Source organism: Pomacea canaliculata, linkage group LG6 (genome assembly GCF_003073045.1).
Source record: "Pomacea canaliculata isolate SZHN2017 linkage group LG6, ASM307304v1, whole genome shotgun sequence".
Classification (NCBI taxonomy): Eukaryota; Metazoa; Mollusca; class Gastropoda; order Architaenioglossa; family Ampullariidae; genus Pomacea; species Pomacea canaliculata.
In genome coordinates this window covers 16,357,196-16,383,189 of record NC_037595.1, presented here as the reverse complement: position 1 = coordinate 16,383,189, position 25,994 = coordinate 16,357,196, and the positions used below count along the sequence as shown (strand labels likewise).

Genomic DNA, 25,994 nt, shown 5'->3' with positions numbered 1-25,994 from the left:
GTTTAAAGTGTGTTGGAAAATCGAATTTATCAATACAGAGGTTATACAGGTAGGTCAGGGTTTCAGAAAGGCCGGTGCTGACAGCTTTAGAATTTTAGTGTTGATGCTGTCAGGCCCTCTGGTGTTAGTATCTTTGAGTTGGGTAAGTGCTTGATATACTTCCAATATGCTCATTGGAGGAATGCAAAGAGCGGCATTCATGAAATGTTTTCATGTCATTATATGTTGTCCTTGATCTTTTGTAATGTATTTAATTTCTATTATTTACTGACATATAATGGGAGAAAAAATTGGTCATTTTATAAATATTGATACTAATATACATTTACTTATTAGAGAATTCCATTTGAATCTAATTTATCTAGTTTACAAACCTTTTATTATTGTTCATTCTCTGGGGAAAGTTCTTTTGAAGATCGTCAAGTTCAGGGCAGATTTTCTTCTCACAGTCTGGGAAGGACAGCATATTTAAACACAGAATCTTCATGCCTAAAGGTTCAATATATAACTGATGATCATGCTTCAGAACCAATAAGAACATGACTGTGGCTGCTCGTCGCTTGTTTTTGTCTGATGGAGACTGGCTCATTGCTTGGAGTATTGGGTGAACAATATGATTTACCAGACACTGAAAACCAGAAAAAATTCGTAATACTTAACAGAAAACATTAACAATGTAATAACCATATAATTCAAGCATGCAACAGGAATGTTTTTTTTATCAAAAAAGCATAAAGATCTGCCAATAAGATTCCCATGGGTTTATGCTAAGTCCCCAAATTGACTTGACCTGTTGAATTTCTTCTTGTTTACTCTTCTTTTCAATCAATATCTTTTTTAAACACGAAGAACAGTGTCACTTAATGGTGTGTCAGATACAATAAAATTTGACAGTCTCCGAGTGAACAGAAAGCAAACTTTTATCTAATGAAAAGTTTTAACTCAAATTATTGGAGACACATATAACAGCATATGGGTAACAGTGTCAGGAACACATCACTAAAATTGTACCATTGAATAAGTCCTGCTGGACTGTCACTCTGTACATTTCTTAACACAGCAAATTTTGCTTCAAAAATCAGTACAGTTCCTCAAACAATCAAACCACGAACTTATATCCCCTGAACAGCTGGCAGACTATTTTTTCACTTAACTGCTAGAACGAGGTTCCATACCAGTAAGCTTCCGGTTTATTCACATTCTTTGTTACGGCTCGCCGAGACTAACAGCAAATCACTTCGCAAGAGGCCAAGAGTGAGTCTCGGCATACAGACATCAGTCCATAAATACACGTCGATCCATGATCAAACCTTATTACCTATAGTAACACCCTGGATGTTGCATGCACTAGTGACAATGGACAACTGAACAGGGCACTAGGAGAGACAGAGAGCCATAGGTGCCTTGACTGTCACCTGCAGACCTGCTATATTTACTTCATTACTTGCATGGATTTGCTGAGACTGATGCAGGAAAGATTTACCTACGACAGCAGCAGCAATAAAAACTGCCAGAGCTAAGTTGATAAGCATACTAGTGCGAGAATATCTACTAACAGACCTGTTGTGGTCTTCATAAAGCCAATAAAAATGGGGCTGTGAATTGCCTTAAAACCTTAAACATAGCAGTAAAGTTGAATGGTTTTAAAATTGTAAAAATAGTTAGTGCAGAGGACTGATCGAAGTAAGCAAGAATTATCAAACTAAAAAGAAAGCTTTGAAGAATATTTATGATGCCAGGACAGGTAATTGAAATGTGTACATCGAACAAGTTTCCAGACGCGTAGGACCCATTTGTCAGGGTCATAAATGATGGGATATTGGCAAATGAGAACTTTCACCTACCTGAATGCAAAAGCCAAGATTAGACATTCCGAAAGACAGGGAAGAATGGCATGTAACTTATTCTATCCCGAGAGTGGTCTAGTGACATGTTAGATGTTTGAGTTTTATTTATATTTTACCTTCTTTATTGACAAATGCTGCTTTTCAGTTTTTGATTGACGGACCAACGCATGTTGTTACTTGTGAAGTTTAGATTTTCGATCTCTGAGCCTCAACGATTTCGTCTGGTACAAGATAGTCTATCATCTTTAGTTCTTCAAAATCACAACAAACAGAAGCCATCACCTAGCCAACCCACGCTGCCTGCTTGAATTTTTTCAGGGTGGAGAACCACAGCGTTTCCACTGTTTGCCTTGAATCTTTGATTCAGGTTTGAAGTGATGAACCCAGCTAATGATGAACACAAATAATTTCTTTAATGAAAGAATTGTATGTTGATGTTCATCGTATCTCTCTGGAACTGAAGGCTAAGAAGGATGAGAGTGTTTCCTACTAATGCTGCTACTTCAGTAGAAGTTCACAAAAAGTGAAAGCAATATGTGAGACAGCATCACTAAATGTTAGATATCAATTAAACGACCAAATATTTGCAAACGCCATTTTTTTAATTACCGTATATTTCTATGAAGAGTAGTCAACATTTGGGTAGTATACTGACATTACTAAAAGTTAAAAAAATAATTTTATTAGTTATGTTAAAGTTATATGTAGTAACACATTAAAAGATGGTTATATTTTCCATTATAAAGGCAAATTACGTGAAAGGGTTAGATAAAACTTACTAAACTTACTAAACTTTCACTTTCTTTTCTCAGTTTTTAGATTATTTCCATGGTAACTGATACCGTGACAATTGCAGTAAAACCATTTTTTGAACTCCCATTCAAGGGCAAAATAGCTGATACAAAACATCCGCGCTATGCCTTTTTCTTTTCGGCAGGTGTCTGGCCTTAAACCTTTGGTCATTGACCTTGACCTTATGATGCTAATATCTCGATATAATTATGAGAATTTTCATGTGCTTCAAGTAAGAAATTCATCACAGAGCATCACTAGTGAATCCGTCAGTAAAAGTACATCCAGAAAAAATGATATTAAGTTCATCGCAAGAAGACGGTAACCTTATCCCTCTGATTGCTCAACGGAACAGTTTATTTCTGTCGGCAATTTGCAGGCTGTCTGGTGGTGCATCGGTTAGTGAACCCATACAGGGAGGATTAGCTGCACAGGAATCTTGGACCTCGTCTTGGACACATTACTTTTGCACGTGACATCTGTTTGCCTCAACAATAGCCGAGTTACAAAAGTAAAAGTTAGAAATAAAAATAAGCCTGAGAGAATCACCCCAATTTAGAAAAATAAATCATTTTGAATTGTCATTTGCTTCTTGGTATTGGTGTTCTAAGTGTGGTAGAGATTGATTGATATAATGCTGTGTGAAGGACTGATGGTTTTGGTGGTTAGAAAGTGGTGTAGTGGTAGGCAGACCACCTGCTGGTGGTATTAAGATGATGAAAGGGTGGGATTTTGGTGGTGAGAAAGTGGTTTAGAGGTGGGTAGACCACCTGTTGGTGGTTATTAAAGTGGGGGGATAGGGTGGTATTATGGTGGGCTTTTCATCGTATACCCACGTCGGGCCTACTTGGCCACCAGTTACAAAAACATTTGCCAGCCCCATCGCCATGCGATTGTATTCATAGAATCCGAGAGGCGTAACTAAGAATGCTGTACGCTCTTTGTGTTCCTCAGTTATTTCTACCCAATGGTAACCGTTCCTGAAGTCGAGGACAGTGAAATACTTGGATCCCGCTATGGCGTCGAGCGATTCCTCTATCCTCGGCAGCGCGTACGAGTCTTTGATGGTCCGTGCGTTGAGCTGTCTGTAGTCCACACACTGTCCTAGGCTACCGTCTTTTTTTTTAACCCACACAACATTCGATGACCAGCGTGAGTGTGATTGTCTAATAACCCCACTGTCCAGCAGCCGTTGTAAGTGTTCTCTCACTTGTTCGAACATGCCGGGTAGAATTCGGCGAGGCCATACTTTAAATGGCGTATCATTTGTCAACTGCATTTTATGTTTGACCCGTATGACATGACCAAGATCCGTTTCGCCGGTTGAAGAATTCTCTGGGCGGCCGCTAATCATGTTTCTGAAGCGTGATTGCTGCTCCACCGTCAGATGAGGCGAGATGGTCACCGAGTCTACACAGCTTGGTGCCGCCTTTGTCATGCATATGGCACTTCCGCACTGAGCCTTGGTGACTGGCTGAAGTTCGCCTATCACCGTGCGTGATCGTATCACCACAGTTTTTGTTGTCACGTTAGCACATCAACCACGCCCATATTCTTGCCATCATAGTTGACCAGGCTCGGCGTGATGTCGAGCAGCTGATCCCAGCTGCTTTTCAATGCCGACTGGAGCATCGCACAAGTCATAATCCATATCGCACATCGCATAATCCAACGCTAACCCTGAATGGCACTGTTAGGCTTGATGGTGATTGGCTGTAAACACCGCACGTATGCCAGTCTATTGCGACTCCTGCGCAACGCTCTTTCCCGCATCACTAGACAACCGAATGAGCGATGTAGTAGCGGTTGCAGCTGGGCGTTCTACAGGAACTGGGGCCCATGCTTGTCTTGTTCCCGGCGCATGAGCTACTCCAGGATGTTTGTACCTAACAGTACAGGAACACTGTTGCTGTACCAGTTTGATGGGACCACCGGCAGTAGGCAAATGAAACTGTCAGCCCCGCCCCCCTGCCCCCTCACTGTACCTCTTCAATGTATCCTTCCTATGGAATCAGTTGGCCATCGGCACACTCTATACGTAACATTTCTTGCAGCGGGCGGACAGCCAGGTGTTCCAGTTTCTGGCGATGGTATGTGTTCATCACAGTCGATACAGTGGCACCCGTATCCAGTAGCGCTGCCGTAGTCACACCTTCGACCCAGACATCTATACACAAACTGGGGCTTATTAATTTCTTTTCGTTGTAGAAGGAACAGAGTAGGTCCTGATCGTACACCAATAGTCCGAATATGCCGTCATATTTTGTCATCAGCTCGTCCAGTGTTGCTTGCGAACCAGACGCATGGCCACTCTAGCCGCCTTCCCTCTCAACGAACAGCGGACAGCCTCCAACTATATAGCGTCCGTGTGCCGTCCCCATAAGCAGGTAAGTTCGTACCTCCAGAGGTCCAGCGTTGTATCGTTGAATGGCGGCAGTCGCGGTGTCTGCAGCCCGCTAGCATTCAAAGGCGAAGTTCCACTTAACTTCCTAGTCGCAGCGTAGTCTCCCGCCCATTGCAGGTCGGCAGTGGTGTCTGCTTTTGGCTTCACCGCCAAATTCCTAAATGCTTCCAACACTCCCTTTTCCTCTTCTGATAACTCCAGTGTCTCCGGAACTAAGCTCACTTAGTTCTTTCAGAGTTTCGACCAATCCCCCACATCGGGCGTCAAAAATGTAAAAAGGTAGATGGGGTTGTTTTCCCCATCTCACCCCAAGAACAAACACAACTCTTTCATGGGTTCCAAATCGTTTTACTATAACGCCAGTCGATGGTTCTCGCTAAGGCCAAACCTCCACACCACACACTCGCTCTCTTGATAAAACGTAGCTCTCACCTCTGCGCTGTTCCCTCATCTTTTCTTCTCCTGCCCTCTTCCCCCGACCTTCACGACCCACTTCTCTCCAAAGCTTCCCTGCACCTCCATCCTGTCACCAGTCGACCCCCCCCCACCACTTCCACTCTCCTTCGGTCACGGGGCTGCCATCCGGCCAATAACTGTCCCTCTGTCCTGTGTGCATGCGTGTGTATGCGTGCCATGTTCCATACTACTATATTTCTAACCTCCCTCCTTAAGGTGTGTGACTTTATCAGGTCGGATAATGGTAGGTCAAAGTTTCTCCAGATGGTAGATGGGTGTCTAATTAGAGAACGAGAAGCTAATTCTACAGATGAAGGGAATGAGTTATTTTAATAGCAGTCATTTGTTACAGTACAAAGAATAAATATTTATCCCAAACTCTGATCCCTACTTACCATTTTTGGAAGTTCAGGATCAAGTTTGCAAAGTTTTTCATCAAGCATCTGGTATTTAAGGCTGTTCATGACAGACTGTATCTGCTGCAAATATGCTTCTGCTGTGACATTCTTGTTGCTTTCTGGATGCAAAATAGCGCTCATCACTGTTTCAGGTGGTGGAAGGAACTCTTTTCCTGACAGCAATACTTCTCTACGGACTTGATCTGACAAACTATCTGATGTTATTGCCCTCTTAACTGCTTTCCAAAAGCCACCACCAAAGGATTTGGGATAAGCAATTCCATCATAAATGTGGATCTCGACTGTAACAAGCAAGATAATAAGAAATTCCATTTAATGTATGATTTCATATAATAAGTACAATATTGAAGACATATTATTAACTAAGCCAAGAAGAAAAAAACCATATGACCAATTTTAGTTAATTAAAACGCTAAGGAGGCCAGGATAAGTAATTAAAAAATGCATTGCACTTAATATCCCTGATATCAATTACTAAAAGGGAGGGGTTACTTTCTAACAAGGAGAATATGTGTAGGTGTGTTTTACTTTAAGTCTACTAAAGACCACTTCCTCTTTCTGCAAGAAAAATAAAAAGGTAAGTGCTCAGAAAGACAGAATGTAACTTATCCTAGCTCAAAGTGGCCTTTTTCGCATCATTTACTCAAATATTTCATTCTACATGTTTAAAATGACTAATGCAGATTGGCAATATGCTTATAGCAGGGTACAACTAACTTTTAAATCGCTTCTTTAACTTTAAACGCATTAGACACTTTCTAACCGTTATTTCTGTTTCCAGTTTGCTTGTGCTCAGAAAGTGACCTGCAGAGTAACTGCCCATGAAATCTTTTCACTATTTAAGTGATATTTCTGGTTGACCAGATGTGTCTGCCTTTACATTACTTTGTTTGTATAACACAAAGGTAACATACTAGTATGTATTAAAGTAATGTTTAAAAAATGGTGTGCTGAGAAAATTATACCAAAATCTCAAAGCCGGTTGTAAAATCATACCACCTTTAAAAAAGAAAAAAATAGCTCCTAGTGAAGTGGACAATTGTTTGTTTGTTTTGAATGCCGTTCCTGCAACTAAGGCTATATCACGGCAACAAAAAGTAAGCTTAACTTTAAAAGTCTGGGTACAAAAACCCCCAAAGTGTCATAAACATAACATTTGTTAAAAGACCAAAGCAAAAAGTAAACAATAAATGAAAAAGTGGGTCAAGTGTAAAAAAAGAGTGGTGAAGACCATAAAGGCCACTAAGAAACCACAAAACCATAAGACAAACAGTCATCTGGACAAAAAAATTGCTTAAATTTGATGGTAAAGTCCTATTCTCCTTAAAAATGTAAAGACTGCTGCAATAGGAGGGACCTGAACCAAGAAAACAAAGAATTTTCTGTAAAAAAAAAACTGCCGGCGGATACTCTGGAGCTCAGTACAATCATAACATGCACCACACTAAAACTTCCCCTACACCATGGACAAAAGGGTGGTGGTTCTCCTCGTAAGAGGTGTCCTTGCGTGGCATAGGTGTGTCCAAACTTTAATCTAGCAAGGACCACTTCCTCGCGCCTCAAAGGATGGTATGAAGGACAGGGAAGAGTGACGTGCTATTTATTTTTGCCATAGGGACTAAGCGTAAGCCAAAATAATAGGCTTAAATTCTTGTGATACCAACAAGTGTAATTTGCCAGGGGACATACATGCAGCCTTGGCAGCCTGGTCTGCTCGAACATTGCCTAAAATACACGCATGGCCAGAAGCCTAAATAAAAACAATGTCCATGTTACCATGAAAGAGTGCTGAATGAATTGTATGAAACTGGACCACAAGAGGGTGGTCAAAATCGTTGGAAAAAAGAGCTTGTAGTAGAAAAAGAAATTCTGAAATAATCAAAAAGTTATGCTCCAAAGGGCGGCGAATATGCTGCAAGGCTAGCAAGATGGCGTGTAGTTCCGCAGTGAAAATTGAACAGACATCTGACAGTCGGATGAAAGCAGCCCGTTGCGGTTGACAGGACGGAACTGCTGCCGCAGCGACCGGGCCACCACTTGGGACTTTAGAGCCATCTGTAAAGATAGAACAGATTCAAGGATAGTCAGAAAGGAGTTCATGAAAACGTTGGAAAAAAGAGGTCATTAGTGTCCTCTTTTTTTAAATACTGTGAGATCAAGACGAATCTCTGGAACAAAAGGGCCCAAGGAGGAGCTGCTAGTAGAGAATGAGGCTCTACCTGTTAAATATCTACTCCGGCAGCTTGTACAAACTTGTATTACTTGACTGCTGGCAGACGATTTTTTTTTCCAATTAACAACTAAAACGAGGCAGGAGTGTACAAAGCTTCCGGTTTAGTCACATTCATTGTTTAGGCTCGCCGAGACTAGCAGCGGAGAACTTCGCAAGAGGCTAAGCGTTGGTCTCGGCAGACAGACAGCAATCCACCTATACACGTCCATGGTATCTTGCCTGCATTCAGACCAATGGTGGAGATACATGATATTAACTTTCTTTTTCTCTGATATCACTTCTGAATTTCAGAAACATGGTTTATGTAAGTTCAAGCTCAAAATCTTGTTAAAATGATTTGCTTAACTGAAATTGCCTGATAACGTTTCATTTAATGAATGCAGTAATGCTTTGATTCAATGTTATTGTCTGTGTGTTTACTGGCGCAAAAGAATGATTGACTATAGAAGTGGCCTTTCCATTGTTTTGAGCAGTATAGATTCACCCAGGGTAGAAAGTTTAGCTGTTAACCCCTGGCACGAGAATCAGGTCCCATACAGGTAATTTACAGCACATCAAAAACACAGGGGAATTAACTGTATAATGTTGTCTTTTGCATGCATACACACCTGTTGATGATCGCTGATCCTCCGGAATTCGGAAAAGTCTGTTGACAAAACCATGCTTTACCTCACTTTTTCTTGGAACTTCCTCAAATTCTATGTTACCTCGGTTGTGCCTCACTAGATACTTGTACTGAAAACCCTTATCTCTAATGTTTTTGTTCATCGAAACTTTATTTGTGTATAGATATCCAAGGTCAGTGAACCTGAAAAAGACAAAATAATTCCTTTTTTTTAAAAAAAGCATTATCACTTCATCTGTAGCACTCTAGTAGTGTACTAAGTTATGTCTTTGTTTGTAAACAGTAGAGATCGAACAATTCCCAGGACTGTCCCTTGTGTACTGAGTTATGTCTTTGTTTGTAGAGGGTAGGGGTCGAACAGCTCCCAGGACAGAGTGGGTGGGTGGGAAAGGTCGGGACGATGGAAAAAAGGGGTGGATGGTTCTGGAACGTTCGATGAGGAGAGAATAAGTCGCGTAGCATGAGAGTTGAGAGAGGCTTTTTGATTTTGGAAGTGAGAGTGGAGAGACGACAGGCCAGCCGCCAAGTGAGACTGAATTAAATCAACGGTTATGCGGCAATTTCCATCTTTGTTGTATTCTTGTTCGACTAGCCCACCCCCATGTAGCCATCAGGGACTGACGTGTGGTTACACATCACTGAAGTTTGTTTGTTTTTAACGTTGTCCCAGCAACTAATGCTATATCATGGCAACTAAAAGTAATCTTAACTGTAAAAGTCTGGGTACAAAACCCCCAAAAGTGACATAACTATAACATTCTTTAAAAGACCAACGCAAGACGTAAACAATATATAAAAGAGTGGGCAAAGCGTAAAAAGGAGTGGTGAAGACCAAAAAGGCCACCAAAAAACAAAAACACAATCAATAAGTACTACTCACGACCGGCCTTATATTCCCACCCCGGCTAAGCTTGACACCAGGTGAGCTTGGCATGGACCTCACGTGTGCCTCAACAAACTAGAGGTCCCACATTTTACATGTAAGCGACGGGTATGTACACAGGGGCGATGATACCCCCATCCTATCTATATACCCTGACCATGGCAGGATACGGTCATCAGAAGAAGAGCACAGTTGTTTGGCTTAGACAAAGTATGTGCAGAAGACTAAATAGACAGAAAGAGAGCACATGGACCATCTAGTACAATGAAAGAAACAAAAGGATGTACCTTGTTTTAGACATGATGAATTGGTCTTTCTTAGAACTCCATCCACCCAACTCATGTGGTTCAAATCTCATACAAACCTCATCACGATCTGGGTCTAACTGAAATGTGTCCGAGATGATGACATGGAAGATTACTGCAACTTTGTCCCTTCCACTTAAACTGTAATTACAAAGAATAAAATATCATTAAATGATTCTAAGATCTTATTGCAATAAATAGCAGGGATTGGGTTGTCATCACTGACTGTTTCAAGAAGCGTGGGTTCTCACCCTTAGCTACAGGATATTAGGAATACATAATAATGAGCACGACTTATGGAAGAGTGCATGACTGAATGAAATGTTCACTGGAACCCCTGTAGTTGTTGAGAACTCAATTTTGGTATTCCCAAACAAGTCGACGACTAAGAAAGGAGCTGAGATTTTCTGTGTGAAAGAGACTGGGAATGCAAGTGATTCCTTGTCTAGACAAGGTAGTGAATATGTATTTTTCTTTATTATTATTATTATGATTATCTTTGTAACGGTCAGTGAAAGAATGAGGTGGAATCTTAACATTTGGTCAGAGATTTTGTTACTGAAAGTAAAGTTGTTCTGTTGTAACAATGAGTAGACGTGTGTTCAAATTAAGCATTCATTGAATCGTAATCACCTGGGTGCAAAGTAAGTCAGGAACAGAAAGAATCATAGAAAGTCGTAACCTCGTCCTCATCAGTCTACAGTGCGCGCTTAGCCAGCATCAGCTGCAGTGGATAGTCGAGTGGATAGCGTTGGTGGTAAGAACAAGGGAGAGGATTCAAGAGGATATATATATGTGAGAGAGTGTGTGGCCAGACACAGACTTCGCTTGAACGTAAGTGTGATCTTTTGCTATTCTGTTTCCGTTGGAACACCAGTCTGGGACGTTGGTGTTACCAGTTTTGGTTCCCCACATGAGAGACTGTAGAACTTGAAAGCGTGAATTTATGTGTACTGGAGAATTTAGTATGTAGAGGTTCTAAGACTTTAAGGGTGAAAGTAACTTTTGTTAATGATGTGTTATGCCAGGACTGTTGCTATTTATTAGCTGTTACTTGTATGTTCTTAGAGTAGCATTTTCTTGCCTCCCCTTAAAGATAATCTAAACTCCCGACAATAAAAAACGTGAAGCCCCTGGACAGATCTTTGTGATTTGTTGTGAGAAATAACGCGTGGACGCAGGACCCAGTGCTTGCTGGTGTGTATTGTCCGCATTGTTTGTCCCTGACACATTTTAGGTCATCAGATAACATTGCATTGGTGTCTGGTGTCACACTTAGTACTGTCCACGGGTCTGACAATCATGCATCCAAATGAACATACAGATGTTGAGAATGAGTAGTGGGTTAGGTGTGTTATTGAACAGTGTAATTGTAATCCTTGGGAGAGACAGGGCAATGGATTCTCTCCACTGCTGATTTTCTCCCCATGACAATAGTGGACAACACTAAGTTTCCAAATATCAGAAATATGACCAGAATCCACAGACAGCTGGAATAGATGTTTTAAAACTCCACAAAGTTGTTCGGTGCAGTAATGTAAAGTACGTCCACAGATCTGGACCACGAATGAATACAAGACAATTTTATTTAAAGATCAAACCATATAAAAACAGCATTACCTTCGTGTGTTAGGACATTGTGATGCCTCACTAATTTTCTGTAAAAACAAAATAGAAAAACATCATTATTATGAGTCTTCAATTTATGTTCTTTGTATTTTGTGCAGTTTTTAATCTTTTTTTATGCAAATTTTCACTTTGCCAAGAACTGTTTTTAATTTAACAATCTTTCCTTAAACTGCAACATCTGAAAATATCTGAAAATATTTTATTTAAACTAATATTTAGTAGTACAGTGTAAATTGTTTACCCAAAAGAAATTTACTGTCATAATCATCAAGTCTTTTTGCTCTGACTGGCTATAAAAGCAACTGATGATGTAACAATAATTCTCATTACTGTAGAATAAATTGAGAGGCCAGTCCACTCCTATATGTGTTCTGCTATTTCTTCTTTTTTTTTTTTTTTTTTTTGGTGTCACAAACCTACTATTTTTAAGGGTGAGATGGAAATAGAAAAGGCAAGGAAATGGAAAAGGCAGGCAAATGACATGTGATTAGCATTTGAGTGGGTGAAAGCATCTAATGATGGCCACTTTTTCGTTGATGTAACAGGTGTCATTGAAAGACTCCACTAGTGTAGTGGAGATTAGTGCCAAGGTAAATCTCCACCAGTGTAGTGGAGATTAGTGCCAAGGTAATAGGTGATTTTTACTGTATAGGATTGTTTGTATTTTACGACGTGCCAGCATCTAAGGCCGTATCACGGCGTGAAAAGGTAATGGTACATAAAAAGGTTGAGATATAAAAACCCTCAGTGACATAATGCCATTCTTAACAAGCCAACACATGGAGCAATGTTATAAACGGTAGGTAATCCCCTATCTGGAGTAGAAGATGCTTCTGAGGAGCCACCCACTACACGACGGCGAGCATCAGCTTAAGAGACGCCAGACTCCGTGCGTACGCGCTGAATGGCAGCCTCTGCTTTCCATTTCGGGCAGTCTCTAGAAACAGGGACATGAGACCCTTCACAGTTTGCACATTTGGCGCTTAAGGAACAATCAGCTGCCGCATAGCGTGTATCGCCGCAGCGAAAGCAGTGGGCTTGGGACTTGCAGAAGCTAGCCCCATAACCATAACGCTGACAGTTATACAGCAGCGCAACGGTGAAGGTATAAACCAGAGACGTTATACCCTATAACGTCTATGTATAAACAGAGAAACTTTGGTCGGCAAATACCCAACCTCAATGAAGTCATGTATTTTGGGCAAACAGAAAGTTAAGAAGAGTGTATTTGTAGATACAGATTTCCCGTCCTTCTTCAGGATGATTCTCTGCACCTCTGTGACCCCCTGGGGTGCCAGTTCTGATTTGATGTCAAGTTCTGACATCCCTGCAAGGTCAGGGCAACTTGAAGAGTTAAGGGATCGATGTGGAGCTACCTTTATGGGTTGATCGACGAACTGTTTTCCGTCCCATCGACGCTGGGCCTCAGAAGCTTTCTTATTTGTGCACTGATGAGAAATTGTCCAGAGTGCAAATGCTTAATGGAAGAGAAACTGGAAGAGATATTTTTTAATATCTTAGCAATTGCAAAAGGTGAGAGGGACGAGAGCGGCTGGGCCGGATCTGCGCCCTCTGCAACAAGAAAACGGGGCCAGTCTACTTCAACACTCTCACATTCTCTCGCACCTCATCCTCACTATCCGATGATACTTCTTCTCACGCAAGCGTTTTCCAAGGGGTTTTTTTGTTATTTGTTGCCATAATTAAAGGAATGAGGTTCGTTCCTTCTGCTCCCACCCACCACGGAGTACAACAAGGGGAAGTGACCAAGCGGTACCACTCAGGGCGTTTCCAGAAGTCGCACCAGGGATGCAGAAGAAATATACTCTGGCTTTCAGAAAGATCGATCCTGGCTGCAACCTTCTAGCAAAGCTAGGGCATTGCACGACCAGATGATTGATTGGTGTGGGCCACACCAACCTCCCATCAGGGAGACATTTAAGCGGCAGAGGTGTGTTGGTATGATGGTATGATGGTTCCCGTCAGGGAACTTAACCTACAGGAGCCCATCTTTCCCCGACACGGATAGCAAGATAGGCAACATGAAAGATAGAAGTTGTAGGTTTTAACAAGGAGAAGGTTTGTCAGAAAACAAATATCGATGAAGGATCAGGTGAGAGACAAAAAAAAAGATAAGCGTATTAAAAAAAAGAGTGAGCCAGGTCGGTCTCCCAGCCAGAAAGAGGCTAGATGTCCTCCCTCCTCCATGGAAGCTTGGGAGTACTGACCATAGATGATTTACAAACATTACAACAGAAATGTCCTGCATTAGAAACTCTTTGCCAACAAGTCAAACAGAGAAATATATAAAAGTGCAGGAAGAAAGGCTTTGTTCACTTCATATGGGAAAAATTTTAATTTAAGGCATACATGCACCAGAGCAGAATAAGGGAATGAGGAAAGAAAAACAGGATAAATATAACTAGAAGTAGAAGATAGGAAAGATAAAACAGCAGGATGAAAGGTGAAGAATTTGTGGAAAAAAGGAATATAGATAAAAGGGCATGTGAAAGAGAAAAAATATATATTAAAAACTTAAGGCGTTTGCCAGCTCAATTATTCTATCAGAGGGAGGCTAAGTATTTACCACCTGCACAGGAAGTCCAGGATGGGCGAATTGCAAAGGAGAAACAAAATTCTCCAATGACAGACAACTGCTCTGCCCACATCCTTTGTCTGAAGGACATCAGGGAGAAGTACCTGCCTCTAAATTACCCTGCTATCCTCCAGCCACTGGATCTACATATCATCAGAACCATGAAGACCAACTACCAGAAGCATAAGCAATAGAATGATACTGGTTTACCCTTGGTTGCTTCTCCTTCCTCTGTTTATGACTAGGATGATACTTCACTGAGTAACTCAAGAACTCTAGGATTCTCTAAAGAGTATGACATCCATTCTGTTGAGTGTAACATTGATGATTTTGTCAGGTTGTGATGAAAAACTGTACCACCTACACACACACACACACAACAATTACCCTTAGTTAAACATACCTTTTCTTTCTTTTCTTGTTCCTTCATAGGCATCTGTGCCTTTTGTGCATAGGTTTTAGACTCATATTGCTGTTTCACTTGATTTTCTCCTTTTTCTCTTCCAGAACTTTCCCCTTGTCCACTCACTTCTTTCTTCTGCATAATTCTCTCCTCTTGTGTATTTCTCCCTCTTTCACTTATGTTGCTCTGATTTTCTTCTTCCTGACTTACTGAGTCACTCTTTGATTGTCCACTGTTGATCACATCAGAATTGAGAATTGTATGGGTTGTATTGTCTGATGCATTTGACAGCACAAGGGTTTTATCAGTGTCTTGCTGGGTTTGTCTTTTCATTTTATCCTGCAAAGTCTGCATTTCTTTGTTTGCTCCCTCAGGTAATGGCTCACTTAGCTTGATATCAGCATATTGTGAGAAATGCTTGGGAAAGGAACCTAGAACAGATGATACATTCACCTCAGATTACAGAAATACAAAAGACAAGTTGGTAACTGTTATTCACAAAGGAGATGAATGCACAAATATAAAAGATGTACAATTTATTATAATAGGATATCTCTCACCTGCGAAACACAAAAGCTCATGACTGAAATAGTCCTTTTTTATTGTCACAAATGTAACGTCAAGAAAACCATATCCCTCAATATAGCATCAATATAACTCCAGTCCTAGAATATAGCATCAATATAACCCTAACCCTACAATAGAATCAGTATATGTGCAGTTGAAGAGGATCTAAATATTCATGGTTAGAGGTTTCAAATGTGAAATTTCATGTCACTATTCTAAGGTTTGCTAGGGCCTGTGTTTAGATAATTCATGCTTTCTACCATGGGTATCTGAGTTATCAGGGAAAGTGAAAGAGGCAGATAGAAATATTTATACTCTACTCTACTCAGACCATGATTAACCACTTACTTTCACTACCCCTAAGGCCACTTGATATGTGACTCTTTACCCTTCATATGCTAAAAATTAACCTAATTTTCATATAAAATATGCAATACCTTACACCGAAGTTATACTGATCCTTCGTGCAGTCTTTAATGCTGATCAGCACTATTATTTCAATAATTTCATTTACTATCTAACACATTTATTTTAGGCTTAGGGTCTAGAAATACTGTATTACCATTTTCTTCCTGCTCTTCTTTTCTGCTCTCTTCAGTCTCTTTCTCTTTTCTACTTTTTTCTCCCTTCTGCTCCAGCTCCTTGACTCCCACTTTCTCTTCTACCACCTCTCTTTGGTCTTCTGTTTCCTTCTCTTTCATTTGTTTGTCTTCTTTCTGAACCTTTTGGTCTTTCATTTGCTTCTCTTCAGTTTGACATCCCTTCTGCAGCACTTCTCTTTGATTTTTTGTTTCTTCCTTTTGGTAGTTTTCTTCATCCCCCTTTCCTAGATTTTTATTTTTCTCCTCCCTATCTTGAAGGTGATGTTTTGAATGGGGCTCCACTTTCATTTCACTAGCAACTCTGCTGTCCTTATTCACTGTAGAATTGCTCTCTTCATACTGCAGCTCTTTTCTGGATGCTTCAGTCTTTATGGCTGGTGCTGAAGCATGAAGTTTGCAATGAACAGAAGGTGGACTCTGTAGGTGCAGTTCAGTGCATTTACTGTTTGAGTCAGGGATCATATCTTTCCTGCCTTCCACATCATCTGACAACTTAGGCGGAGATTTCAGTTCTACAGCTGTTGACACTGGAGTCGTACATTTTGGACAAAATTCAAACTCAGGCATCAGAAGAAACCTGCATGCTGTTCCATCTTTCCTTATGCCTAAACATTCTCTTTGCTGTGATTCTGGAGTGCTAGGCTCTTCCGCTGACCTTGTCCCACATTTGGGACAACACTCAAAGTCAGGTTGGAGCTGGTAACCACAAACGTGCCCATCCTTCCTTTTACCTGAACAGTATAATGCCTTTTGCTCTGATAGAGACTGCCCAACAGTCTTTTCCCCTGCATCAACTGTATCTGGTGCCTGTTCATAATGCTTGCTAGATGGCACACCTGAAACATACATGTGCATGATATTTTTATGGTTTATAACACATCACTGATAAAAGGTGAAAAAAATAAAACCGAAGAGCTAGTCATAAGCACATTTTGTATGGCAAAAATGGCACTATTTTATGATCATAAGAACATTTTTATAAACAACCTTTCTGCTGACTAAGCAAATGAATGTAAATGCCTCAGCAGCCGATGTGTGTCTCGCATTTAACCAGTTGAAATTCCACAAAAGCAATAGTTTCAAATGACTACACCATTTGTAAACTTATTTTACATCAACATCTTCAAGCTCCAGGGTTTACGTAAAGACCATTCTACCACAGATTAAATGAACTTTGATTAGAAGATGTGATGTGATGTCAACCATTATCATTAATAATTCCTTCTTCTGTCACGCCATAAATTAAAACATGCCTATAAAAGCTGCAGATGCTCTACACACCAAAAGAAGCTGATGACTCAATGATTATAGCCATGTAATATGGTGCTTCCCAAGATACAGTATTTTTTTTTTTTATTTCCTTGTAAATGGCTGAATGTAGGCATTGAACACTGCCCGTTAGTTAAATTTGCAGATGACACTGGGCTTATGGGACTGATTTCCAATGATGATGATCACTACTACAAACAAGAGACTGATCACTTTGTGGCGTGGTGTGATTTTAATTAGTTAAAAAAAAAATCGTTTATTTTAGTAACAACAGTGTTGCTTTTGATGAAATAGTTATTAAGGGAGAAGTCAGAAAAGTTAAGTTACAAATATTTGGGAATAATTATCAATGATGTACTTAGAAAGCTCATGTATTTAAGAAAGTGCATAGCCACTGTACTAAGAAAAGTGAAGTCTTTTAATGTGCTCTTACTCACATATTTTACACTTCTGTTATAGGCAGTGGTTGTTTGGAAGGGACAAAATAAAACAGAAGTAGGTTTAGAACTTCTAAAGCTAGAACCACACATTATCTGCATTCATTTATCCTAGCTGCAACAAGGAGACAGACATGAGTTCATCAGGTCATAAAGGCTTGCTACCAAATAATGAGCATTTCCTTAATGTAATACTTTTGAGTTGATGTCATACTTGTTCCTTTGTTTTACTATTTTTAGTGGCAATAGAATATTTACAGATTTGTACCACTTGCAAGAGAGAGTTCTTTTATAGCACATAATGATATTTTGTGTAAAGTGATGTTCTAATGTTACCATTGGAAGATATAATTTCCTGAAAAAGAATTAATAAGAATGTATTGCAATGTGTTGTAGAATATACAAAGTCCAAGTTTCTTGGCTGCAGCCACCTCCATGCAGCAATGGTCTTCAACAATAGGGAATTCAGCAGACTAGACATTTTCACTAAACTCAAGATTCCAGACGGGTACAAAGGGCACTCATAGAGTGAATTCTGCATAGTACCACAAGACACATTAAAAACAAACATTGGTGTACAGAAATTTTGGTTAGTGTATCTGTTTTTTCTATTTTCTTTGTTAGCATTTTTTTTCTTCATCTCATCTTATCAAAACTGGTACAACTGTCAGCATTGATAAAGCTTCAATGACAGAGTACCTCATTTCATTTCTGATAGTTACGAAGCGAAAGAGCAGACATGCACTGGTAATAGCTTGCTAATCTGACAATCATTGACTCATGCCTAACACAACACCGTGAAGACTTTTTTTTCTCAGTGGTTTAACTAGCATAATTCCATCTTTATGAACATAGGAATCAATAACTGCCATATATATATATCATCGGCTAAACACTATCATTAGATTTATCTAAAATCTGTTAATGACCAACACGTACTCAATTCACTGTCAGAAACGACCTCTAACGAAAAGTATGTTTGAAATTATTTAAGCATAAGCACTTGACTACATATCAAGTTTTGGTGATGTTAATTTTACCTGGGGTGCCTGACATTGTTCAAGAGCCAGCAAGAGCAAAAGCTCGCCTCGAAAAAATTTCTGGAAAATGTTACTTGCAAGTCACTGGCCTAGTCATCTGATGTAAAATACGAAAGAAGACCTTCGACGAAAATGAACTACTTGCAACATTATTTCTACTTTCAGTTTCGTATTCCTCTTTCCACCCGATTTCTATTTTCGGTTTCGTATTCTTATTGGTAGGTGTTTCCTAACACGAGGTAGAAGTTATATACACAATTTTCCCTTCCCACTGTGATATTTTTCCACAACTCTCATGACTGAGCAAACTTAGTCATCCTTTGGATAGTCTTTGAGCTGTTCACTACGCACCACAGACCTATAAACCAATGTCTGGGCTACTGCATGGCAGACTGCCGAGACCTTTAAGTCACATTCTCATATATACTCGATCTCTAGATAGACGATTTCCCTGTTCGGTGCAAAGCGCGGGGAACTTAGACAAGCAAATAGAACACCAAGAGGGGAATTTTTATTATAACGTTTTCTCTCTGGCCGCACGATTAATTTTATAGTTACACAATGCATTCTATAGCTATACAATTCATTTGAAATACAGACGATTTCGGTTAACTGGGCCACATCGGGACATATAATTATTTTCGTTCTAATAACCGGGTCCGATTACACGAAATCCGATGTTACAAGACTGGAACATCAGACCCCTCTACGAAAGTAGTAAGTCAGCTCAAGTGGCAAATCAAATGAGAAAATACATCAGGGTCAGGATCGCCGTGAGACAGCACGGGCCACATGCAGAGCAGACGACGTTTCCGAACTCCTTAAAAATCTGTAATTGTCATCGTATTTTCCCAAAATAAATATGCTTACACTTCGATTATTAATATCTACATTTTATTTAGTAACGTAATATAGACTGTAAATATTAGGACAAGTACGTGCACTAGGATTTACATAACTACTTGAACATAGAGATGTTTACAAGTGAGGGTTTAACAACTATAGACTACCAACACATACTTCATATCACTGTAGTCAATGTCATAATACAAAATCATTCACATACTATTATATTCCTGGTCACACTCATAATGTTTCTCTAGCTACATGTAGGATTTTTTACATGATGAGAGACAGAAGGTAAAGGTGTGCATGGAGACTTCATCAGAAAGAAGGTCGATCATTACTGACACCCCTCAATCGTGCAAAGTTTAGCAGCCAGACTATTACTTTATAAAGGTTTACCATGCCAAGAAAGACTTGTCACACTACAATATCCTCCCTCAAGGCAAAACACATGAATTCTCACTCAAAAATATGATAATTAACCAGACTGACGACATTGATATTAATAAATTGTTCAACATTAACCAAATAGTAGAACTCTCTATGAACGCTTAGCAAAATGTATATACTACATTGCTGCACTAATCACAGTTAAATATGCTTGCAACAAGTGTATACCACTGAAATGCTGTCCATCTTTCACTAAATATAGAGACAGAGCAAATCAGTGACCTAACAGTAACACCCTATGGCGGTTTCTTAATTAGCGGTAGGACTGGTCCTTCCTGTAATACATTTGTGGCTGGTGGTATAACTAGCATAATTCCATCTTTATGAACATAGGAAACAATAACTGCTATATATATCATCGGCTAAACACTATCATTAGATTTATCTAAAATCTGTTAATGACCAACACGTACTCAGTTCACTGTCAGAAACGACCTCTAACGAAAAGTATCTTTGACACTATTTAAGCATAAGCACTTGACTACAAAATCAAGTTTTGGTGATGTTTTACCTGGGGTGCCTGACATTGTTCAAGAGACAGCAAGCAGCAAAAGCTCGCCTCGAAAAAATGTCTGGAAAATGTTACTTGCAAGTCACTGGCCTAGTCATCTGATGTAAAATATGAAAGAAGACCTTCGACGAAGATGAACTACTTGCAACATTATTTCTACTTTCAGTTTCGTATTCCTCTTTCCACCCGATTTCTATTTTCGGTTTCGTATTCTTATTGGTAGGTGTTTCCTAACACGAGGTAGAAGTGATATATACAATTTTCCCCTCCCACTGTGATATTTTTCCACTAATCTCATGACTGAGCAAACTTAATCATCCTTTGGATAGTCTTTGAGCTGTTCACTACGCACCACGGACCTATAGACCAATGTCTGGCCATGTGTTGTAAGATATATTATTGAAATCGTATTTTTTTGAATGCATACTTTTGTTAAAGCTAGTGCTCACGCTATTTACTTCATTTTATAGGAAAGACAAAAGATCGAGGATCGTGCTGATCGAGTCAAAGCATTAATTGTAATACAGAAGCAGACTACAAAACACGGTCAGCAGATAACTTCACAGTGTGGCTGAAGATGAGCCGAGCTCAGTGTAGCGTGCGTATAAACTGTCTATAGTGGCTGCCCTTGCCTTAGAATCGTAGCCATTTTTCTGGCGCTCGCTTGCCTTGTTGAAGGCTGCAACTGCCTGATGGAAAGACTCTGTCAGTACTTTCTTCATGGTGTCGACATACTTAGTGAGGGGTTCCCTCCCTTGATCGTTGCTATCGACGCCAAATAAAAGGTCAACTCGGGTCACGGCCAAACATCAAGGAAGAAGGGGAGAAGCCGGTCGACTCGTGGCAAGTGCAGTTGTATACGTGCCCGAGACTGGCCACGTGACTTTTCCAGTCTTCTTTCTCACTCGGCTCCAGCGTCCCGAGCATGTCCAGCAACTTACTGCGATTACATTTCTCGCACATTCAATTTCCCATGGGATGGTATGGGGTGGTGGGCGATTTATGCACCCGATGATCTGGCACAGTTCCCTTATGATGCGGCTCTCAAAGTTGGCTCCCTGGTCAGAGTGTAGTCACTTTGTCACCCTGTAATGGACGATGAAATTATTAACAATTAAAGGGCGTCGGCTGTTGTTTTTGCCGTCATGTTCCGAGTCGGGATGGCTTGGGATAGGAGCGTGAAATGGTCTGTGATGACTAGAATATGTTGGTATCCTCCTTGGGATGTTTCGGGGGACAGATAATCCATACCACCAGCTCCAACGGCTCTGTGGTAACTATGGAGACCAGCGGTGCCTGCTCGGTGCCCAGTGTTTTCCGGCGCACGCATCGGGGGCATTTTTTGATCCAGTCCTCCCCGTCGGCTGTCATGCCAGGCCAGAGAAAGCGATCTCTTGACAGTGCGTCTGCGTTGCTCTTTTTTGGCATTTTTCAGGATCTGTCTCGACACCAGCTGCCGAAACGATATGTCACACATATTTAACTCGATCCTGTGCGAATGTGTACTTCTTGGGGTTTAAATTCAGTCATCAATCCCGTAGTCTGTGTAGCACTCTCTCCACTCTTTCCAGATGCTCATCAAACGTACTGGAAAACACAATGATGTCATCGAGAAACACCAGGCATATGTGATATATATGTCCCCCAAACACTCTTCCATGTGGCGGTGATATGTGGCCGGTGCATTTTCCAGCCCCATCACCATGCGATTGTATTCATAGAATCCGAGGAGTGCAACTGAGAATGCTGTACGCTTTTTGTGTTCCTCGGTTATCTGTACCCGTTGGTAACCGCTCTTTAAGTCGAGGACAGTGAAATACTTCGACCCCTCTAAGGCGTCGAGCAATTCCTTTATCCTCGGCAGCGTATACAAATCTTTGGTAGTCCATGCGTTGAGCTGTCTGTAGTCCACACATTGCCGTAGGCTACCGTCTTTTTTTTTTTTTAACCCACATAACATTCGATAACCAGAGTGAATGTGATTGTCTAATAATCCCACTCTCCAGCAGCGGTTGTAAGTGTTCTCTCACCTGCGCGCTCGCGCGACCAGTGATGGGGTGGAAGGGTGTAGGGGTGAAGGGAACAAGCACTGTCAGCTGTACACTATGCCTTAAACAAGCGCCCCCGCTACAGACTTTTTTTCTGTAATTTTGTCTGTTGGTTGGTCTTCTACCAACTACTTCATTATCAACCGATCGAGGTTTTCCCTCAGTATAATTTTGTACACGTTACAATTAGTATGGGTACAGTTTAGTCCCACTCAGTCGCTGCTAGTGATAGAAGATAATCGTACCGTGGGCTTCCCGAAGTAATGAACGCACGTCCCGTCAGCCTCGTGCTTGGGGTGTGTTCATTTACCTTCCTTTTGCCTTCCTCTGTTACCAGCAAGAATGACACTTTGACAATCCCTCCAAACAGTTTTATGAACCATATATGTAGTACTGTGTTTGATATCTTACAATTGTGCATCTTTACAGCGAAACAATGGAACTCTCTCCCTTTTCATATCCGCCACCTACCCACTATTGAATCCTTTACACGTGCACTGAAAACAAACCTCTTCCGTAAACATTACTCCTAACAACCTTTCCCATAATACGAGTCCTTTTTTTCACACCCTTCCTTTTGCAATATCATGTTACTCTCAGCTGTTGTTCTTTTTATTTCGTTCCTCTTTGTGTTTTCTGTATTTGATTTTATTTTTCGTTTCGTTGTTTATTCTTTTATAGTTTATATGTTATTTGTTTGTTTTCCTTCCCTCGTATGCTGTCCATGTTTCGTTCTTGTTCTTAAGCGTTAATAGCGTGCTCCTTAGGAGTGCGAGTATGCGCTTTACAAAATTTATCAGTTATTATTTATTAATGTACTTGTACTGTATATACCCTAGCGATATGGTGCTGATGACCTCAACGACTAATTCATTCGTTCTCTCTACCCATTCCCCTCCTCTCAGAAAACCGAACTGGTTGATGAAGACTGGAATCTTTCTCCTGTTGATCACAAAACAAATTAAAGATTTGACAGTTTCTCTCGAAACAAAGCCACTCCCACGCCACCTGCGCTTGACGTTATCGTGCACATCAAAGAGAGCAGGGCACGCGCACACGCGCAGGTGAGAGTGGCCGCGGACCAATCAGCGCCGCTGCCCCGTCCCCCACGCCACGCGCCGCTGTCCCGTTCTTCGCGCGCGCACCTCCCGCACTTCAAAGGTACCGACGGGTTGACCTTTAGGTGTTGCTCTTCTCCAATACACATTTTTCCGCTGCACTGGGGTGGTAGCTACGAAACGAGAGTAAGACATTTTCCCAGCGTGCAATCGCCATACCGTGCTAGTATTAAGACAGCGCATCACACTTACCTGTCTACTTTTGGAGATGACACCACTGGCGGCGTGTCGATAAAAGACTTATTACAAACTACTTGAGTGTCAATAAAATGCTTGTAAAGAACAGCTGTAGTGTCGACAAAATGTTTATTAAAAGAAAAATTGTTTCTAAATATTTGATTGTTGACAAATTTTAATTTTTCAGAATAATCCCTACTTTTAATCACAACTTATGTTTAAATTAGTAGTAATTATTTAAATATAAATGATCTTTACTAATCCTTAATTAAAGGCGGTCCGGTGGAGCAACGGTTAGCGTCTGTCACCAATGCAGTAAGGGTTGGCTGTCCTATGTTCAGCTCTCGTCTCGGGCACGCTGTTCTTTCTTTGCATGTGGTATCTTGCCGTATAGAGCCTTAGTTACTGGCTCGGCGTAAAACACAAATTTCATCTCCGCCCCCTTAATTAAAGGAAATTGTTTTGTCTGCCAACGGTAATACAAAATCATCAACTGATATAAAGCATCGACACAAATACTAGCTGTGCTGTGCTGCAACTCCACCACATTGTACTACGATCGACGTAGTACCTGCAGCGAGCAGTCTCTGTCTCTGTCCACAAAGACAGAAGATCTGCGACTCAGTATGTTCTTGATGACACAGGGACGGTTATTATTAGAAAATAACCTAAAACTTGTCAACAACAACAACAGCAATAATAATAATAATTGTAGTGCTATCTGATTATTAACTGAACGAATACAGTACTCCATTATCCAACAAGTCTATGAAATTAAAATAAATGCATAAATTATAGGAAGAAAATCTTGGAGGCAGAAGGAAGGACTGTTAGTGAACGGATCAGCTGAAGCCGTAGAAGTAAAACAAAATGTCATTATCGAGAAACACAGTCAAGCACATCACTAGGATGAAAACATTGACAACAAACCCAGGGCTGTACAAATTGCGGAATTAAGAATAGTGAAAGTATTAGAACAGTTTGATTGACCAGTGAATAAAGAAGGGTTATTTGAACGTTCAAAGCAATTAAGAAAAATAACTTGATCAGAGAAAACTTTTCAAAAGCTTTCAAAAGTTTAGCTCAACATCATTATCACGCAGACGTACAGATGTGCACTGAGTACATAGAATGATCGCATATGTAGTCAGAGATGGGGTGTATGCAGGGAGACCCAAAAGACCAGGAGCGGGCAATGTACGGCCCGCGGACATCTTGGGACCTGCCCGTTAGCCATGTTAATTTTAAACTTAATTTATCAAGTACAACAGCGTGGGAAATCGACAGTCCACAACATTCTAACATGGACAACTTACCAAGATAACAAAAAACACGGCTGACATGTCTGATGGTTGTTAGCGGCATCGGGGGCGGGTGCCTTCAAAGAAAAAGCTGGTTTTAAAGTTTTATTGTGAGTCACACCAGCTTCATTTTACAAAATAAATTCAGTAAGTGAAAGCCAAAATGTGCTCATTTGTTGTCGATTCCATTATCACCAGGCTTGTTGGGTAGTCTAGTGGCCTGGGATTTTGGTATTTTACCGGCCAGCCGCATACAATTTAGATACCAGCCCGCAAAAACAAACAAACAAACAAACAAACAAACAAAAAACAAACAAAACTTTGACCACCCCTGCTATTCGTCCAACTGGTCAATCGATGCGACAGCGCGGGGCGGTTGAACACAGTATAAATGAAGATTGCCAAACTATTTTGCCCTGTTTTCATTAGATATAAATGCCTATTATATATTACGTTTTATACAGAGAATCAGGATTGAATGAGGTAAAATTTAATTCCACCAACTGAATCTCAATGTTATTTTATAAACGCTGTATACGCCAAAAGAGGGCGATTAACATTTAAACGATTGGCAAAGATATTCTTACGGCGAGCAGGTGAACAATTAATGTTGGATTCTTAAAACAAACAATAGAAACTGAAAAAATGCAAGGTATCTGTCGTATCTTTGTATGTGGTGGAGGGGGGAGAATGAGTATGTGAGAGAGAATATTAATGGGATGGGTAGGGGGAGTCAACAAAGAGATGATCAAACAGGAGGGAAAAGATGGAAGAGTTTTAAGGTTAATGTCATTTATTATTAGAGATTGTTAGAGGGCAAAGACAGATTATAACCGATCCTGATTCTAGTTTAACAAATAAATAAAACGAAGAAATGCACGAGTCACCCACCTAACTAAGGCTGATTTTAAAACAATTCAGCTACCCGATTAATGGAGGGAGGGGGGGCGCGTAGTGAGCTAGGTGAGGGGGTGGGGTATGTGGCGGAACGAGAACATGCGTGGCGCACGCACCGCGAAGTATTGTGGGAACTGCT

At 40.6% G+C, this 25,994-nt stretch overlaps 1 protein-coding gene across 3 annotated transcripts in view; it reads right to left on the bottom strand.

Moving 5' to 3' along the window:
- Positions 1-20,494, bottom strand: part of LOC112566806 (E3 ubiquitin-protein ligase rnf213-alpha-like) — a 206,149-nt gene extending 185,655 nt beyond the window's left edge. For 2 of the 3 annotated variants that reach the window (XM_025243172.1, XM_025243175.1), the window contains exons 1-8: positions 18,508-18,911; positions 15,722-16,597; positions 14,593-15,023; positions 11,585-11,622; positions 9,947-10,105; positions 8,760-8,959; positions 5,895-6,199; positions 375-628 (exon numbers count right to left, since the gene is read on the bottom strand). In XM_025243172.1, coding sequence (XP_025098957.1) covers positions 375-628; positions 5,895-6,199; positions 8,760-8,959; positions 9,947-10,105; positions 11,585-11,622; positions 14,593-15,023; positions 15,722-16,597; positions 18,508-18,523 — 2,279 coding nt within the window. In that variant the 5' untranslated portion in view covers positions 18,524-18,911. Of the gene's footprint in view, positions 1-374; positions 629-5,894; positions 6,200-8,759; positions 8,960-9,946; positions 10,106-11,584; positions 11,623-14,592; positions 15,024-15,721; positions 16,598-18,507; positions 18,912-20,314 lie in introns of those variants that run through there. The other variant, XM_025243173.1, reaches the window with a different exon arrangement.
- Between the last annotated feature and the right edge of the window lie 5,500 nt (positions 20,495-25,994).